This window comes from Drosophila yakuba, chromosome 2L, assembly GCF_016746365.2.
Source record: "Drosophila yakuba strain Tai18E2 chromosome 2L, Prin_Dyak_Tai18E2_2.1, whole genome shotgun sequence".
NCBI lineage: Eukaryota > Metazoa > Arthropoda > Insecta > Diptera > Drosophilidae > Drosophila > Drosophila yakuba.
In genome coordinates this window covers 17,758,989-17,778,430 of record NC_052527.2, presented here as the reverse complement: position 1 = coordinate 17,778,430, position 19,442 = coordinate 17,758,989, and the positions used below count along the sequence as shown (strand labels likewise).

Genomic DNA, 19,442 nt, shown 5'->3' with positions numbered 1-19,442 from the left:
AAATAAATATAATTCTAAGCATCTTTAATAAATAAGAATTGTTGCTTAATTTGATCAGCTAATTATCACGATCTACAACTTCAAAGAACTAAAACAGAGTAACGTTCTTTCGACCCAATTTCTCGAATATCCTGTTGTAGTTCGCCCGTTCATCATCTTCTTGTATAAGGATGCCTGTAATAAAGTAAAACTAGTTAAAATAATAACAAAATACTTTGATCGGGATCCACTGACCTGCGAAGCTGGCGGATACGAAGCAGACTATGCTGCCCACCACAAAGGCTCGGAAAGCCACAGCTGTAATGGTGGAGCGACGGTGAGGCGCCATGGCACTGAGGGATCCGATAAGGATGCCCAAGGAACTGGGATTGGCAAAGCCGCAGATGGCGAATGTGGCGATTCCAGCGCTACGGGCCTACAATAATTTAATTTCATCTTTAGTTTCCAGGTGAGTTCGTGATGATTGTCGAAAACTTACAGTGATTTGATTATTTTCGATGTATTGGCCCAGACGCTCATAGGCCACAAACTCGTTAATAATGGTTTTGGTGGCCACCACCTTGGCAATGATATCGCAATCCTCTTTCGGCACTCCCATGGCCCAGACCAGCGGGATGAAGAGCTTCGAAAATATCCACTCGAAGTCGATCTGCTCAAGACCCACCAGGTATCCGAACCAACTGACTAGACCATTCAGAAAGGCGATAAAGGCGACGAAGGCAACTATGTTCGCGATAATGCCGAGAACAATGGGCACGGCGTTGCTGGCCCCACTAGACGCTGCGTCCAACAGCGAAGAGTCCTGTCTGCAAGGATGATAGTCAACTAGTTATATATATTATATATATTTGGGTTAAGCTAGACTCCCGAGAAATACGTACGATTTTTCCAGCTCAATTGAATCGGATGAGGTCAGGCTCTCCTCTGTCTCGGGCATGTAGAGCTTAGAGATGGCCAGAGTGGCGGGAGCTGCCATCACCGAGGAGGTGATCAAGTGGGCCGCTGAGGCACCGAAGGACAAGTAGGCCGCCAACACGGTGCCGGACACAGTTGCAAATCCAGACACCATGATGCTGTGGATTTCGCTCTTGGTCAACTTGTTGATGTACGGGCGGATGAGCAGCGGACTCTCCGACATGCCGAGGAAGATGTTGGCTGCTGCCGTCACGCTTTCGCAAACAGTGGTGCCCAGGATCTGCTGCAAGATCCAGCCCAGCTTGATCACCACCCACTGCATGGTGCCCAAGTAGTACAGGACGGAGATGAAGAAGCTGAAGAAAAAGATCACCGGCAGGATGGCGAACGCGAACACATTGTTTGCCACGAGGAAGTCGCCAAACACGAACTCGGCTCCATCGGTGGCGTAGCCCAAGAACGTGGCCACCTTGTTGCCCAAGCACTCGAAGATTTTGCGGCCCACCTCCCAGCGGATGCAGAAAATGCCGAGCAGGAACTGGCACGTAATCCCCGTGATGACTACCCGCCACTGAATGGCTCTCCGATTCGTAGAGAAAACGTAGCCGCACAGGATGAAGAAGCAGGGAGCCACCAGGGACACCAGTTTCTGGGGCTCGTCCCGGCACTCGAAGTACACAAAGATGGCCAACAGGGCCAGGAGCAATGCGATGCTGGCCAATGACACAATTCTGGGAAAACGAAGAGGAGTAATTAGATTTTTAAATTCAATATGGAGACTTTTAGATGTTTTATCCTATTATTGCCTGTGTATAAAAAAATTCAAACCTTAAATAGGTTGTAGGTTTGGCTAACAATTGGTTGGTAATGTTGAACATAAGAATCCTATCCTGATAAACCTGTTTCAAAAAGCTGGTTAAATAGGGCTACGAATTTACCTGGTTCTGCTAAAGTTGTGCCATTTCTTAGAAAAAGGTCTGATGTAGTTCCTGTGCAGGCTGTGCCCCACCATCGGCTTGAAGACGTAGTAGTAGAAGAGACCCAAATAGACGAATCCAAGGAGGAGCAGAAGCATTCCGTAACCCGTGCAGAAGTTGATGCCGCACAACGGATTGTCCTTCCAATAGCACTCATAGTTCGCTGTAAAGATGTATTGGTATACTTCTTTCCAATTACTTGGTGATATACTTACTTATGTCGTGATAGTGGTAGGTCGCATAAGAAAAGTATCCCACAACACAAAGATGCAGAAGTACATAAATCGAGATCTTCACAAGACGCGCTACTTTAGGATTCTTTTCAAAATATCCTTTTTTATTTGGGTCCTCGCTAAGGTCTTCCAGTGGAAATTCTTTATATTCTTCCGAATCACGGATGTCCAACTCTTTCTATAATATTATACAGCATTTAAATTAGTTATAAAATAAAACATGTTTAACGGAAAACTTACATGATCCAGTTCGTAACCATTGTTAAGAGCTCCTTTTGAAGATTCGGCTGACATCTATAACGAAACACAAGAGAGCGTTGAACTCAAGTGTTGCGACTATTACATACCCGATACACCAAAACGAGTGTGTTGTAAGCATAAATCAAAGGCTTTAGAAGTAAATTAGCAGCGGAAATAAAACTTTTGCCGTATTCTTAATAACTTTTAAGTGGTTCAAATTGAACAAGTCCTGTCAATTGGGTGGCTAGTTTTGATAAGCTTATCAAAACATTTTTTAGACATTAAGCATGTGGGCAGACTTAAGCGAAAGGGGCGTTGCACCGTTTTGGATTACAAAATTTCGAACTTCATACGGACGGACAGCCGCACTGACGGAGTTGGTCGCCTAGAGATCGTGGTGAAGAATAATTATTCATTGGGTCGAAAACTCGACTTTCCACGAGTTACATACTTTTCAACGAATCTATTATACGTAGAGTAAGACTACGTGTATCCATCATTAATACGCCGACAAGTAATTTAACGCAATCATAATCTGGCATTATCATATAAAATTATTTCAGTTCTCGAGTGGGCAGATATGCCCAGTGTTCATCAGCACCAGATAGGGTTGTGTTAACTAGCTAAATCAAAGTTCGGAACATAGCACTTAAAATAACTATTACTATGCACATGGGCCAGGACTCGATTATGGCATTGTGTACTTGATTTTTCACAGTCAATGACTGAACTCAAACACGTGGATCGCCAATCAAATAGTTTCTGGTTAGCTGCTGAACTGGGTTGTAAACTACAGCTCTGGTTGTAAATAATCCACTTCAACTCTTATTCCTGATAAACTCGGGCTGTAAATCCCATTCAATATAGTATACTTCCTCGTTAGGTGGTCTTTTGGTTCGGATTTTCCATTAAGGGTAATCGAAACAGAGTTGATAGCACTATCAGAGTGGCATTTAGCCAAACTCGTGAAAGTTAATAAAGCACTTCAATTTCAAATCCACTTATGAGATCATATTCACCCTTGAGCACATTTTTTTTCTCGAATACTGTTTTTATTCCACTGTAATCTGGAGTAAATACATGCAGAGCTTACATTGAAACACCTTTTGTGAATTCATTTTGTTTTTAAAGTCTATATAATGATCGCACCTTGATTTTTTGGAACGCCAGTTAATTCACTTTTTTATTGTTTGTTTTGCTTCGTATTTGATGAGTACGTTCGGTTTGTTATGGCCGGAACGGGTTTTCAACGTCGTAACTCTCTTCGTACTACCCGAATACTAATGACTGATAAATGCATCTGTTCAGCTCGACTAAATAGTCGTAGCTCGTTGAAAGTCGCAGAAAGACTAAATTCGGTTTGCTCCAAACGGGCCTTTATAATATAATCGCTAGTACACGGTATTTGATAAGGGAGTATCAGGCTTAGGACTCCCACTGCTATTTTTCAATCAAATGATTTATACTATCTTGATACCATTTGACCTTGTTGATTTGAAGAGATATAGGTTAAGAGCAAGACTTACCTCAAGCTTACATTGATTCTTGTAAAAAATCATTAATTTCCCGGTTGAAATATTAAATGAGTTTTTTATTTCTTCACCGCAATGGGTACTCAAGTACCCAGATAACACCTCGTGGTACCGATTAGTAAGGTGTTAATTTGGTTTAACGGCATAATGAAATAATTATTAAATAAATATTAGTTTTATTGTACCAACTCAATTTTTACAAATTGAGTTTTAACTTGCAACGCCACTAAATGAATCACTGATCAAAAAAGTTATATTTACATAAAAACAAGGGAGAACGTTCTACTCGAGTTCCCCGACTATCAGATACCCGTTACTCAGCTAATTGAAGTGCGAACGAGAATTTATACATTTTCTGGAATATCGATATAAATTGGGACCAACTAGGTTTTGTCAAAAGTGATTTATAATCTTTCTGTGTTATTAATTTTTAATATTTAAAAAATGATTTGCACCTGCGATTTCAGTGTACTACGAAATAGGCAATTGGCATGACATGTAGCCTGTTTTATCAGCTGGTTGTTAAAAATGAGAGGTTCTTGCCATGCGTTCTAGACCGATATTACTGCCAGATAATTTTCAGAAGGGCCATAAGCCCCTCAGTAGATTGCACGCGATAGCAATGACGTTTAAGGAATCTGATTACGATAGAGGAAGGTATACATAAAAGCGCTGGCCTACCGCGATACCCGCCCATTGATAAAGACTTCTATTGGTGGTCGGCTATTACGAAAATGTCACAATTCATTGGCCAATCGAAGTGAGTGGTAAGTCGTTAAGTGCAAAGTTGAAGGAGATTTCTAATCGCAATTCTGTGGGATTTTATAAGAACGAGTATCGTATCTTATCGGCGAGCCCCTCGTGCCACAATCTGATCCAAAAGGGGGTAACATATTATAGTCTGTAGTCAACTGGCTTTATATTTGATTCGCAACTCTACACGTGTGCGACCTAAAATTTATTCATTTATTAAATAGATCATATTTATCTTTATATTTTTTTATCGATTGCAAATGCACTTAGTAGATGAAGGATTAGACATAAAATGCGGTTTGACTGGATGAACATGTGGTTCTTAAAATTTTTAAATCAATAGGACAAGGGGTTCCAATGGGTAATTTTGAGATTTAGCAGAAAGGCACTTTTAACATAGTGACTTATTTATATAACACAAATATATTCTGGGACTATAATCGCTTATCAATACAATATCGAAAATGCCTAATTTGGTTCGTTCTTGGCTTGCTGGTTTTCGGGGGGATTGTGCAGAAGTCAGGGATCGTAATGCTTCGATAAGGCATTATTTAATTTTTTTTACAATCTAATTATATAACTTAAATTCGTATTAATTGGTTTCCGGGTTTGTCTTCCTTTTGAGGCTTTGACAATTTTTGTAGCAAAAAATGTGCGACTTCAACCCCATCTAAATCACAGGCTTCTAGTGTAAAGGAGATTTAAAAATAAAATCAAATTTTGACCGAAAATGGGCACTGCTTACAACGAAACTTAAAATATAATTTAAATAAGGTTACGCGGTAGGAAAACCGATGAACTAAAAACTAATTAAGTCAACTGGCCCTAAAGCTACAAATATAAAACAAGACATTATTTTAAGACCAGCATGAGTCCGGGTGAGAGAACATGGGGAATTGATGGCGCGTGATTGTGACATCTATTCCAGCTTGTGGGCTGGGATCCTGTGGTGCTTGGTGTGGCGATGGTGGTGGTGCTGGTGCTGGTGGAGTTGGTGCGGATGATGGTGGCCAGTCCGATGTCGGTGGTGGTTTGAGATGGGCTCCATTTGCTGTTCACTGTTGCTCGCTGAGGACATCAGCTCCTTCGCCTCGATTTCGGCCTCAAGTTGTGCGGACTCGGAGTCCGATTCCGGCTGTTGGTGGTTGTGGTGGTGCCGCCGGTGGTGGACCAGGTTGACACGCTGGATCTGCTGATGCTGGCTCTCGTGCTCGCCGCTCTCGTCCAGCTGGTTGTCGATCGTGGGTGAATTAGATGTGGTGGATTCGATAAACGCTCTGCTCTTGGGGGTGTTGTAGGTGCTCTTCATGGAGTTGCTACCGTTGAAAAAGATGTCTAACCTTGGTTTTCTATAAATAAAATATAGTTCAGTTATTAAATTAGCATAACAGCATATTATTTTTAATATAATTTTTTAATTGTATATTTCGGATATTTCGCAGATACAAACAATAACACATCTTTTTATCAACGATTTATTTTAAAAGTTAAAAGAGATACTCCAACTTAAAAGTGGTTTACTTATAAAAATATAACAGTAGTTCAAATAGTGGCGGGAAATCGTTGATTAACGGGTGTTCTCTTTGAGTACGGTCGCACATTTTTAGTGTTATAAAGCGTGAAAACATACGCGGTGGTATGATTGTTTGCTCAAAGCAGTTCACAAGCAGTGCAAACTATCGGGCATCACAAGCAGTTTTTGGCGCGAAATTTTTAAATAAAACTCGAAAGATTAAACGAAATTTGATAAACCACTTACCTTGGCAATGTCCAACTCGCCAGATGAGACTTAAACGGTTCTGTTCGGTAAACGCTCCATGGGACAGCAATGTCTGCAATGAACGTGAATCCGAAGCCATTAAAATGGGAGTAACATATGTCGTAGGTCATGCAATGCAAATTGGAATGTGCGCACATGAAGGGCATGCAAAACAGCAAAAATAACAACGGCAAGAAGTAAGCGTAGCAAAAAACACAACAACTGAACGACAAAGAAAGCCGAGCACAGCGCACAACGGTGCGAATGAGCAATATTTATTAGTAGCACCTTGAGCTAAATCAGCTTCTGCGATGTTGTATCTTACCGATCCAGGGCAATAACTTTCAAGACCTAAGTCAATCCTAAACAGATATTCGGGCTTTCGCTACTTCCGCTCTACTTCGAGCAGCCAACCCAATGGATTTCAAATATACGGACAGAAGCATTTCGAATGGAAAACGTGCGGGGTATGAATTGTAAATTGAGACTTAGATTCTGCTGACTGTAGAATCAGACGACTAGGTATTTTTGTATTACGTCTACCGATATTCGCAGTCTGGAATTACATTGAAAGTACATTTTTTGCCAGCTCAATTTACGTCTGACTGCTGGCCGGCCCCCGAAGTTGCCTGACTAATGACCTTTTCGAGAATGTAAATAAATGCTGATCGCCGTATGGTAAAGGTGGTAAGGGGGCCTGTCGCCACCGATTGGATGGGATAAGAGATATGTTGAGAGTGAGAGATGTTGAGAGGAGGACGAGGTGCCTCCACTCCGTTCCTGGGCGGTTAGTTGGACATGGCAAACAACACGCTTACCTGCCTGGTCGCAAGTGGGTGGCGCGAAGTAGAGCCCCGGCCTCAGCAGATTCTCCTCGTCGTCGTGCACCTCGATCATCAGGATGCCCACCACGCTGGCGGTCAGTTGGGGCTGCAGTGGCTGCTGTTGGCGAAGCTGCTGGCGGTGCTGCTGCTCCCAGTAGGCAAGGGCGCACTTCACGTCGATCTCCACCCAGCCGGTGGAGGAGCTGCTCAGCATGGCGGTGTTGCAAGTGCGCTTCTTGCGCTCTGAGGATGGAAAACAGAGTTGATTTGTTTAGTCAGAAAGTGTTCTCTTCAAGGAAGTAGGCTGGTCTACTGGTTACCAAAAAATATTTTATGTTGGGTCAGCAAAATGTGTGAAATGCAAGTTACATTCTCATTTAAATTCTACATGTGTAATTTTCTTGTTACATTTACATTTTGCTGAGATGCATTTTGCTTATGGCGAAGTCAAGATAATTCCTAATTCTAAATGTTGTATATGAAACCAGTTTGTTATAGCAGTAGCTATTATTATTATTTAGTTAATAATAAATAATTCTGTTAGTGATACAAGTGAAAGTACTCGTTTTGCATATTTGGAATGTTGAATGGTCAGGAATTGTACTTTCTAAGTTCAACCTTCTGGATCACTCCTACCTAACTTACGTTTCTTCCTCTGCTGGTGGACTATGGAGACGGTGACCCGGATTTGAGGACCCACCGGCGGCTGCTCTGCGCAATTTGGTGCCGTGCTGCCAGGGTTCTCAGTACTGATAGGCTGGGCCGAAACCTGGCCGGGATTTTGTTCACGAGTCTGGCCAGGATTGGTCTTGTAGAGGCGGAGCAGAGCGCTGCTTAGACGGTCGTCGTTGTTGGAAATGAAAACACTGCTGGCGAACTGGAGTGTCACATTGTTGCCCTGCGACCAATCCTCCGAGCTGGTGGTCTCGGCATTGCAAATGGGAAAGCCGGCCTTCTCCTTGGAGACGCTGCCGTTGGGCTCGTTTGAGATGGCTTTTTGCACGCGCTTGAAGATGTCGTTAAGTCTGCAAAATATTGAGAAGCCCATTTGGAGGTTAATAAGTGTAATTCAATTTATATAGCAGAAGTGTTTGTTATCAACATTTGAATTAATCACTATTGGAAAATTCAATACCAAAAATGTTTATGATACTGCGGCTGTAGTGGAAACCCGCATTCCCCAGCGTGGGTGCTTGATATCAAAAGCTGGCATCATTTGATGGTTCATCTCGCAATTTGTATGCCTAAGCTGCGCCGCCCAGAGAATTTAGTTCAAGTGTTTATGTAAGACTCACTTAATTGACATTAGAGCGTTACATTCAGACATTCACAATTCTCAAGAAAAGGCGGGAGATGGGCTGCGAGGAAAACGTGCTTGTTTCCATTTGCTGGGAATTTATAACTTTGATTCAATTTAGCCCGACGACAGCGACCAAACTAGTTCCTATCGAGGAACTGGTAAATCACTAGTTGAAGAGGGCCACGTTTTGGGAAGCACCCATAATGAGTAAACTATTTTCCATAAAATGCTGGCGTCGTAGCCAGAGTTCAGTGGACTGCTTGGCCGTAAAACTATTTCCCGATAGTACGAGTGGTGTATTTTTAGCTTCTGTCAACTGATAATCAGCATTTTAGGTACCGAGATAATCCACGTACTACTAATTTGGACTGCTGCCCCCGTTATCCGAGATCGCAGATGTTATTGAAACACAAATACCTTATTTCGATATCTCCGCGTAAATACAAACTACTCATGCTAGTGTTCTGGGCAATTTAAAAGTAATTTTGACCACTAATCTGGTCAGTTAGCTGAGGGCCGGCGATAGCTGCTTATCCCAAGAGCAATCATCCGCCTTGGGCAAGCCAACTACTTTTCGTTCTTACGGCACTACTAAATGCGACTGGCCCGGCCCGAGTCATCTACGCTGATTAAATGCCTTCACTTGATTCGCTGGTCGGGATATTTCCTAAACTTGATTATGAGCTAAGTGCGCGTAGTGGAGCTAACGACGGACCCGTGTCACTTAAGAACCCCTTGAGATCGAGACGAAATTCTGTCAGTGCACGGGTAAAAAAGGCTATAAGGTCATAAGGGTAAAAGAACTGCGCTTAGATCTACCTCATAGATACATATGTACATTTCCCACTTATTACTGTGTATTACTTATTGAAATATATTTTTAGCAATGAAACTAAAAAGAGAATTTAAAAACACACAAATAGATAACAACAGTATCTTTCTTGGTTATGCATTGGTTTACAGGCTAGAGATCAATACCTTAAGAGACGATTACGACTTGTCGGATATGTTTTTCCAAGTGCACAATCATCGGAATACGGGCAGACAACAATAGTTAGTTAGCTATGATCTAATCTGGCCGCACTCACTCGCCTGAAAATTGGACAATTGTATGCGTCTGGATCGACAATTGAGACGCGCCTGACGTTTCGTCGTGTTCCTTTTCCCACACAAAATGCACAAAGAGGGGAAAAAAAGTGATTAATTGTTAAAGCTTTTGGTCTGGACCGCGACGCAGTTTGTCTAGCCAAAAAATAATTATGAAACCCAGTTTTCGGTCTCTCGGTCTTTCGGTCTTTTGCTCTGTTCCGAAAGTGAACCAAGCCCCTGGCTGATTATCGGCTCTTGTTTATATTTATGTTTACGTTGTGATCGCATCGATCGAACCGAAACGGCACCGAATCTGTCTGGCTAAATGGCTAGCTGGCTAGCTGGGTTGGCCAAGGAATTCCAGCGTGCGGAGTCGTCTGGAGTTGGCTGTGTGGCATGAACTTGAAAACTCGTTGAGTCGTGCCGTTTGTCTGGCCACCGTCTAGACAGATTGTCGGTCCGTCAGACAAGCGGTCTTTCCGTCCGCTCGTTGTTTGCTCGCTGCCTGCCTGTCTGTCCGTCTGTCTGTCTGCCGGCCTAGATGCTGCACCGAAAAAAATACGCGGTATCGGGGTCAATCTGAACTGATTCACGCCGCACAGCGGGGTCTTCGGTATTGCATGAATTTTTGACTAGTCGTGCTGGGTACGGATAATTTTGGCCTAGACCTAAAGGAGTAAATCCATACACACCTTGTGTTCAAAGTAGTATTCATTAGTAGTTTATAGTTATTGTTTTAATCAATTTCGCTTAGTTTTGATTCTTTTTTCATGCTAAAAATGCATTCATCATCAAGTTATTTAAGTTTATTTTTAAAAAACAATTTCAATGTATGCTCTACAGGAGGCTGGTAAAGTGTCTTGTTGTGTCTTGATACCCAACAAAGCACAAGCTGAAAGCATATCCCTTTACCAAGCTGGAATCGAGTCCCGCTTTTCTTCAGGTGTGCTATCGATGCCACCGTGACAATCTGTCCGCTTAGACACTATTCCTGTTCATGCGTGAGTCACGCATGCGCAGAGGCAGGGTGCCATTTTGGGGGGTAGGTGCCTTTGGGGCAGGAGGAAATTTGCATTGGCCTCCATTCGCTCGGGCAGACATCTCTGAATGCATCGCCTCAGTGTCTGCGTCTGCGGTTTTGCAGTCCGTTGCCTCAGGCCGCAGCAGCAGTAGCAACACCAGTAGCAATTGCTACTGCAACAGCAACAGCAACAGCAACAGTAGCAACAACAGTAGCAACAACGGCTAGACGGTGTCTCGCCGGCTGCACTTCATTATCATGCAACCAACGGAGAACTGCAGCCAGTCGAAATGCACACGCCTACTGCCGTGTGCCCTCCACCAATGCACCATTGCACCATTGCGCCAGTTGCTGGGGGCAGACATGTCTGCTGTCCCGATGACATTACTCATACGTCACAGGTTTTTTGCCATTTTTGCCTTTTTTGTTTTTTTGCCGTCTGAACGGAACTCTGCCAAAGCAATCAAACGAGATGAAACAATTTAGATATCAGCTGTTGGCCCCACAAGTGCCCGACTTGCATAGCAACGACCTACAAAAAGTTCATTACCGGAGAGCTGTAGCCGCAGCCGGAGTCACAGACACAGTCGCAGTCGCGGACGGAGTCGCATTCGGAGCCGGATAGCTAGACATGGCCCAGACTGCTCCCAGACATCAGCCAGACAGCTATAGAAAGACACAGAGGTCGGCGACGGAATTCGATGCATTCTGCAGTGTGTTGCAGTGTGTTGCATTGTGCTGCAGTGCCTATGTCAGTGTGTCCGCATTGTGCAGCGGCGTCGCGACTGTTGCACTACAGTATCTGATGGATACAACAGATATCATTGATGGATCTGGGCTGGCGAGCCCCCGCCCCTTTGATCTACTTAGATGTTAAGATTCATACATTTGTTTGTGTGGTCCAAAAAGTTTGGAGTTTTTAAAGTGATATTTATGTGAAGAATTCGCACAATTTCCTAACAATTAAAGAATGTGCCCTATTAATTAATGGATCTAGGCTACTCTGCTTATCCATCACCTTTCTTTGTAAGTTGTCTGGTGGTTGATGCTTAAGCTAGAACACAATAGGATTTTAGCCGTAATGTTTAAAATAAAACGTGTATATTTATATTTATTTGTTTTAAAACACTTAATTATGTTTTAGAAACAGCTTTATAATTTTAATATTTATCAAATGAGTATTGGACCCATCCTATTCTCTTGAGATTCTAATCGCTCTGGACTTCGCATAATCAAAACAAAAGACGCAATTTGTGGGCACGCTTCTCTTATATATGTAGCTAAAATAATTTATTGATCATAGGTTTCGGTCTGCTAAGCGAGGCCATTACATTTATGACTTTTGGTAGGAACTTCATGCACTTGGCGGAGCATTCAATCAATAAATAAATAATAATCGAGTGCACATGTGGGAAATCTCACAGGAAAGTATTAATTTTCACAACTTATTTTTATTAATTCGGCGAATCGGTTTGCATGGGGAAAATCGTGTTGAAGATAAACCAAATGGAGCAGAGCGTGTACAATGTACTTTTAGGAATATACTCGATTTAAATGGGCGCTATAGATTTTTGGGCGAGATGCAGTAATGTTTTTAGCCTTGAATGAAAGTGGCCTGTGTTTGGACAAATCTCTCACTCAATGGACGGCGAATTTTATACAAAATTTGTGAAATCTGGCAGCAAATTGTGTTTAAACACAATGTATGCCCGAAGCTGATTGACCATTTAATTGCACAGTGCACTGTTTTAAGATGTTGTATACAATAAGGCAGCTTTTTAAATGTGTTTTTTAGCCAGTCTTTTGTTTAGGAGGAGTGTGTATTTTTAAAGATTTCTATTTGGGGAAAGACATTCTATTCTGGGCATGAGGCGACATTGATTGACAGCGTGTGTTTTGGCCACTTGGAGGTGCTTGGCACTTACCGCTGAGTGGCGACCTGCTGCAGATACTGCTGGTTGGAGGACTGGCCGGAGTCGTCCCGCATGTTGGGATTGCTCCGGTTCTGAATGCTCAGGATCTGCTCCTCGGTCAGGTTGAAGCGGTTCAGGATGGTGCGGTTGAACGGGTTCACCACCTCGGACTGCACACCCTCTATGAAGAAGGAGGGATCGAAGGGAGTGGCCCTCGAGTCCCCGGCCATGGTGATCAGCGACAGGATCAGGATTAGTTCCCGAATGCGGCTCCTTCCGCACCTTTTACCACGCATAGCATTTGCCATTTTTGTGTTTCGCTCTTGATTGCTAATCAATTGCCAAACTAAATGTTTTCGCACGGAAGTGGGTGTCTTTCTTGTTGGCAATCACTTAAACTGAATATTTCCTCACTGCATTTTTGCCACCAATTAAAATGTTATCTTTTACACTTGAGCTGGAGACCGACAGGCGAATTTGTTAATTTTTATGGCTGTTGTTCAGCTTCTCGATGTGTTCGCTCTAAGAACCAAGTATGAAGTGATTTGCGCGAGTCGGTTTTTTAGTCTTAAATAAGAAAAATTTGGTTGTGCCGGGCATATCTACTTTGTTATGGTCGTAAACGCTGCGTTGCTGCCTGCACTGCGAGAAAATGCGACCGCCTGGAGATGACGAAATTAGTAATTTGTTATTAGCTGCTAGCAAACTGTAATAATATCTGAGCCCAATGACATTAAATGTTGATGATAAAACTAAGTAATTTAATGTTCTTTATTAATTATTAATATTTATTTGTATAATCACAATAAAACTAATATAAGTTGGTACAATAATAATTGTTTAGTTACTAATTTCACATGGATTAATATTCAAATTTATAAGAGCATATGATATGGAGATTAAAACGAACTATTCAAAGTGCTCTGAGCTAAAACGCGGACAATAGATCCTGGCTTAGTTCTTCATGTAAGTACTGGTACTGTAATATTATAACTGCATTTGTTTGCCACTTAACACCTCGACTAAGTTTGCAGTGTAGCGCTGGGGACTTCGGCTGGCGGTTCGGCTGGCGCTCGGATACACAGTGGCCGACCAATCAACGTCGCTTGAGGATCTGCCGGCGTCGCTGACGTCGACGTGGTGCGCTACTGTGGCCGTGCGTGAGATGCAGAACGTGGCTGTATGGGTGTATCCGTATCTTTGGCCTGTGCCTGTGCCTGTGCGTCCGAGATGGGGCTTATCTGTAGGGCCGAAAGCGATACTCCGGCCCTAACCTAGGTTTGTTTGGCGACTTCCTCGAGTGGATGGTATCAAACACGACTATCCGAAAGCTGCAAGGTCTATCTATTACTATCGTTAAACACTCGAGGCACTCCAAACACTATAAACAATCGAAACTTGTGTCAATCTTCTAGGACGGCTTTGCACCCATCGGATCCGTTCGAATGTCCGCAAATAAGGCTCTATTTATTCCAATTACTACGTGCGTGGGCGATTAGATTAACCTAAGTGGCTTCCTCGCAAGCACACAATTAGTATGACCTAATCAAATTGTTTTGATACGCCAGTTTTGATGTCCGTTATCGGTTGCTGTTCTTTTTTGGGGCACGAAGAGCAAGATGCCTTTGCTCTTGACTTTCAGCTGTCGCCGGCATTTGTGCGTGCCATCTAATCATCTGACAACGAGATAGGCCTGAAAGTGCGTAGTCCATCAATTGGAAGGTGAATTGGGCGGATATATCCTATTAGAGGTGCGTGCGGTGCCTGGCACGGCGCTAGGTTACTCTTAACCCCAGAAAGCCCATCCTTTGGCCCAATCCTGCATCTACGCATGAGGAATACCAAGCAGATATGGCGCTATCCCGTATTATTCATTCCACTCGCATACGGAAATCCAAACAGTCAGACTTCAAGGACGTTCTTGATTTATTTATTTATTTGCAACATATAAACATCTTTCCCAGCACTCCGTCTGGACCAAATTGAATTTCAAAATGATTGTATAATTCGCAGCACTTTATAAAGTCTGGACTCGGCTCCTTCCCGCTGCCCATTCATGTGATGTGTCTACACACCGTTTAAATTCTGAATAGAGTGACGGGCCGAAGGGGGGAGGGGGATCTCCAGACGTCGAGTGATATGTGTTATGTAAAATTGCAATCGCATCAAATGCCCAGATTCATAATCCCGCCGGTGGGTGGGGGCTTGAAAATGAAAACAAGATATATGTAGGACGCAATCAGCGCCTCTTGTCGCGAAGTTTATATAATAATGTTTGTTTATTTGAGCGCTCGCATAGAATTTGTCCCACTTTGTGGACAATGTGGATGTCAGCAACAACAGAAAAAGTGCCAGACATGTAGATATATCTAGACAATACGAATTGGAATGCCAAATGAGTCAAGTAAAGTCTCGGTTTTTGATTTTTCATTAACTTTTCAAGGCCGCCAAATTGGGTGGACCTACGAGTATAATTGGCTAACTTCCTAATATGAAATCGAAATACCTCCGCTTTCTTTTGATCTTGGGAGGCAGGTATTTTCAGCCCCGCATTTCCCTGCGTTTATTTTTGAAAGCAATTTTCTGGCAAATCCATACTATGTCTCACGCTCGTGCCACTTTGCGGGGCTTAATTTTAAACGGTAGCCGGCAATTGCCGCCAATGAGCAACAATTCCGTCTATCCGTCCATTTGGACATTTGTGGGCACGTGAGGCTCTAAAGACCAGTAGCACCACTATCACCACTATCACCACTCAGTGGCCACCACTCAGCGCACAGCACACAGCAGCACCTGGCTGGAAAACATCTGGCAGTTGGTAAGTTTATGGCCATTGGTTCTTAAGTGATTTTCTGTATGGTTACAAGTGGTTACTCTGTTCCAAATTTAGCCGATCGCATAATAATTGGTACCAATAACGATTTCGGTCTTAAGGGCTCATGCCTATCAGGTGATTGACTTCTGTGATTATTTTGTATTTAACATGGCACTTTAGTACTTTATAGTTGGTATATTAGCTCGTAGTAAAAACGACGACTCAGCAGTTTAAGAATATATTAAAGATCAGATTAGGCACTGGAACTCATTAGTGGTAGACCTAAAAATTAACAATCAACAAAATACTTTCAGCGGTTATGGCAATAGACTTATCGCATTTTATGACCGCAGTTTTGGCGGTTATTATTGATTTATAGGCTTTATTGAGGCATCATGGCACAACTAATGAAACTTTCAACACTTTCGAATTGATGCAAGATTTGACCTTCCGTGTGAATAGTATAAAAGGTGCAGGAACTAACCACTTGGCAATATAATGCAGAGCTCGCGCAAATGCATTTTCAGGGGCATCGAATCTGCAAGCACCACAGCGAAATTATTTAACCATCAACACGTAGTTTACATAATTATCCCCCACTCCCAAGGGGGCGATTTAAGAGGGTTCGGTATCCCAAGTCACCTACCTTTCCCAATCAACGGAACACGGACCGAAAAAAAGTCATCAGGTTTTCGATAATGCGCGTCAGACTTAAAAATGATTACTTACAATTCCCAATAGAAGAATCTCCCTAAGTAGTTCATGATGTACATGACTTAAGTTATGATTAGTTTATAAATGAATATATAATTGGGAGATTTAAATAGGTTTATGCTACCATACTAATCGCATGCATTTTTTCTCAGTCCAAGAAGCAGCACGCGAAAGAACATTCAATGGGCTGGCGCGAGTTTATTAAAAACACACGATGTTCGTCAGCCGGCGGAGCAGACGTGTCAAGTCAGTTGCGACCAAGAGGAGAAGAAGAGCCTCCAGACTTATGGCATGGGTGCTGGTTAGCTGGCCGGTTGATGGAGGAGCCATCTCTGGGTCTGGGTCTGGGCCACTGGCTCCTAACCACGGTACGAGATGGCAACTGGTGCCGGTGCAGCCGTCGAATGCAGTTGTCGTGATTGTTGGCTCAGATTGCATGTAGAATGCAAAGACCAGAAGCCAATTTGTTATTGTGTTGTTTTCTGCCCTCCGGGCCGGTGCTACCGTTTATTTGCGGCCGCTTTTTCCTTTTCTGTTTCGGGCATACCCTGCACTTAAGCCGGGGCATCACGCATACGCTCCAAGGCTGGCATCTATGGCCATTCCAATTTACATACGTTATATTACTGTAGCCTGCAACTTGGCTGTAATTTAAAGTACTTTAAAAGTAAGATTTTGACCAATCCAACAAATGTAATTATATTTTGTTGTGTTCCAACTATCACATTATTATTTAGATGAACAACTTTTTTAGTGTTTATAGAGGCTGGTATTCTCTAATAAAATATGTTTAGGGCGTAGGCTATTCGCGTTGGATTTGTTACCCCCCGGCCTGATTGTTATTAATTATTGCGCATTTTCATTTTCGGTTTTTAAGACTTTCGCGTGCCGTCGTTTGGCTTCTGTTGGTGTTTTGGGCCCAGCCCCTTCCAGCCAGATCCAGATCCAAGCAGACGCGGATGCAGACTGGGGCCGATTCCAAGACCGATTCCAAGACCGAGACGAGACCGAGACCGAGACCCCGAAAGCCAGACATTCCGTCGCAGGGACGGCGGCTGGGGACGCTACACAGAAACAAATATTGCAATTTTACCAACGTTGGGAATAGAGAAATAAATAATAATTTCCAGCGGTGCTGAATCAAATTTTGCTAGCTGTCGATTTAGCCTAATATATGGTAAACAAAACGTGAATTCCATTTCGGTTTGTGCTCGCAACAAGAATTTATAAACACTATTTAGCCACAAGCAATTAAAATGCTCACGTGAATACGTCGAGCTGTTTACATAAATTCGTTGAATATTTTTTTAAAAATGCCAATAACTTTAATTTACCTGATATTCTCGATTGCACCATATCTATTTCTCGCCTGTATGTGGATGCTGCTGATGGCAGCCGTGTCTTGTTGATTGTCAAAATTGACAATGAATGTCTTTGCCGGAGGATGGGTAATGGGGATGGGGGATGGGGGATGGAGCTGCCGCGGGAATGGAGTTGGGGACTGAGGCTGACCCAGCCAGCCGAAGACAAGTGCATGTCTCGCGTCTGCAGAGTGTCTGGAGACCGACGCAGACACTCGGATCTGGTGGCGATGTCGAAGTTGTCCTTAAGTGATGCAGATGCACATGCAGATGCTGTTGCTGTTGCATCCAAATATGGACCATGGGCCGCTGGTGGGCTCTCCGGCGGCGGAGGCGGCGGGCGGTGCAGCAGGTGAGCCGCCGGATAGTGGCTGCAGTTTTACACTTGTGCTGCGCTGCAGAAAGTTATTTAAATGATATGCACATGCAGTGCTCCTCCGTCGCGTCGCGTTGTCTGGTAGCTGTAAAATGAGAACTGAGACTTCGACTGATTCCCTGTCGTCTGCGATTTTTCCTGGTCATGGGCATGGGCCTCTGCCTCAGCCATTGGCACTGCCTCTGCCTCTGTCTCTGCCTTTGCCTTTGCCTGTGCCAGCAATTATGAGCGTCTGGCCGTCTGGCAGTTTACAATATTTTTAATTACCGCGTTTTTTTCTAAGCAGAGATAAGCATCTGGGCGGCTGGAGCTGCTCTTTTTCGAATTTCAATTTGAGGCTCCGCTGGCAGGCCGAATTGTCGCCACTGTTTATTGCCTCTGGTCACCAACAGCAATAGCAGTCGGAGCAGTCGGAGAAGTCGGAGAAGTCGGAGCAGCCAGAGCAGTAGGAAGAGGAGCAGTTGCAGCCATTTTGATGACTAAGCGAGGAGCCGGTTTTGGGAGCTCGGAGCCTCTTGCAGTTGGGCTCATGGGCTCCCGGCTGTCTGCCGTCTGCATTCTGGCCGTCTGACCATCGCAGGCCGTAATTTAATGCAAATTTGGGCAGCCCCATGGCCAAGACCAGGTCTCGGACTCGATCTCGGGCTCGAAGTGGAAACGGAATCGAATGTGCCCATGGCCAGGTAGTAAAAGTGAAAATAACTCCCTGTTCCTGCCGATGGCTGTCAGTAGTCATTTGGTCTATTGATTAAGCACCTGTGCTCTGACTTAGAGAGGCTTCCTTCCCATTCATCAACTAGGTTCAGAAGTAGAGTCTCAGCAATGCTAAGATATTTTTGTGGTAAAGTAAAACCCTTCGAATATTCTGTTTCTCTGATGAGATGTATAGACAAGTATGTTATAAGATGGGCCATTTAAAGTGTTTTGAAAGGAAATATAATGATTTCCATTTAGTATTATTTTTTTAGTTTTATTATCCAAACGAACTACTTTGCATATCAAGGGTGTCTTTGTTTATTCTCTTCAGACTTTTTGTTATTCTCTTACAGATTTATTAGGATGCTTTTTTAAATCCAATATTAGCTAGGGGGGAATTTATTTAACACGAGGTATTCGAATTTTCCTGACCCCAAAAGAGCTAAGTCGACAGCACTGTTCTTGGCCAATGCGTTTTTCGATGTTAAAGAACTGCGAAGGCAATCAAATAAATGAAGATGCAACCTGACCATAAATGCCGCAAATACCACTCATACTCCAGCATTCCCCACTGCCAACGTGCAGCTCCTATATCCTATATATATATATAGCTACATATATCGGTTCTGGGTTCGAGCGTATTTATAGGACGTATAGGTATTTAACGACGCGAGCCGGCACGCCAGGATGCAATGGCCCGAAGAGCACGTGGCTGACATGGAGTTCCCATCGTGGAGCAGGATGCATAAATGAATGAAATGGCGTTTTAGGTAATTCGTAGCGACCAAGTTTGTGCTGACAGTTCGCCAACTATGCTAATGAGGCTGTGGATGCCAGGAGCTCCTAAAGCGGATTTCTTGCCGTGCTGCCGTCAGGAATATGACGAAAATGAGGAAGCATTCCGTTCTTTTTACGGTGACAACA

General features: G+C 43.4%; 2 protein-coding genes across 5 annotated transcripts; both read right to left on the bottom strand.

Annotated features, from left to right (window-relative positions):
• Nucleotides 1-7: 7 nt before the first annotated feature.
• Nucleotides 8-3,718, bottom strand: LOC6528690 (solute carrier family 28 member 3). The gene is made up of 8 exons (XM_002089696.4): nucleotides 3,515-3,718; nucleotides 2,366-2,419; nucleotides 2,108-2,303; nucleotides 1,854-2,055; nucleotides 882-1,646; nucleotides 479-806; nucleotides 235-415; nucleotides 8-174 (listed from the first exon to the last, which is right to left on the bottom strand). Exons 2-8 carry the CDS (start codon nucleotides 2,417-2,419, stop codon nucleotides 89-91), a joined length of 1,812 nt encoding a protein of 603 aa, XP_002089732.1. The 5' UTR covers nucleotides 3,515-3,718; the 3' UTR covers nucleotides 8-88.
• Nucleotides 3,719-4,813: 1,095 nt separating this feature from the next.
• Nucleotides 4,814-13,112, bottom strand: LOC6528689 (protein anachronism). Of its 4 annotated transcripts, none has more exons than XM_015198543.3 (5): nucleotides 12,569-13,109; nucleotides 7,870-8,258; nucleotides 7,228-7,476; nucleotides 6,410-6,482; nucleotides 4,814-5,999 (listed from the first exon to the last, which is right to left on the bottom strand). In XM_015198543.3, the coding sequence occupies exons 1-5, from the start codon at nucleotides 12,862-12,864 to the stop codon at nucleotides 5,570-5,572; spliced, it is 1,437 nt and encodes a 478-aa protein (XP_015054029.1). In that variant the 5' UTR covers nucleotides 12,865-13,109; the 3' UTR covers nucleotides 4,814-5,569. The 4 variants fall into 4 exon arrangements, with proteins under 4 accessions (XP_015054029.1, XP_002089731.1, XP_039226196.1 ...); XM_002089695.4 differs by having other exon boundaries at nucleotides 7,879-8,258; nucleotides 12,569-13,107; XM_039370262.2 differs by lacking the exon at nucleotides 12,569-13,109 and adding an exon at nucleotides 8,951-9,089.
• Between the last annotated feature and the right edge of the window lie 6,330 nt (nucleotides 13,113-19,442).

Bases quoted from the DNA above. Each gene is read 5' to 3' on its own strand.
- LOC6528689 (XM_015198543.3), bottom strand. From the start codon at position 12,864: ATGGCAAATGCTATGCGTGGTAAAAGGTGCGGAAGGAGCCGCATTCGG. The intron at 6,483-7,227 runs GTAAGCGTGTTG...CGTTCATTGCAG, and splicing joins ACCCACTTGCGACCAGGCAG to ACATTGCTGTCCCATGGAGC. The intron at 6,000-6,409 runs GTAAGTGGTTTA...TTTTATTTATAG, and splicing joins GCGAGTTGGACATTGCCAAG to AAAACCAAGGTTAGACATCT.
- LOC6528690 (XM_002089696.4), bottom strand. From the start codon at position 2,419: ATGTCAGCCGAATCTTCAAAAGGAGCTCTTAACAATGGTTACGAACTG. The intron at 2,304-2,365 runs GTAAGTTTTCCG...ATAATATTATAG, and splicing joins ATGGTTACGAACTGGATCAT to AAAGAGTTGGACATCCGTGA. The intron at 175-234 runs GTCAGTGGATCC...ACTTTATTACAG, and splicing joins CGTATCCGCCAGCTTCGCAG to GCATCCTTATACAAGAAGAT.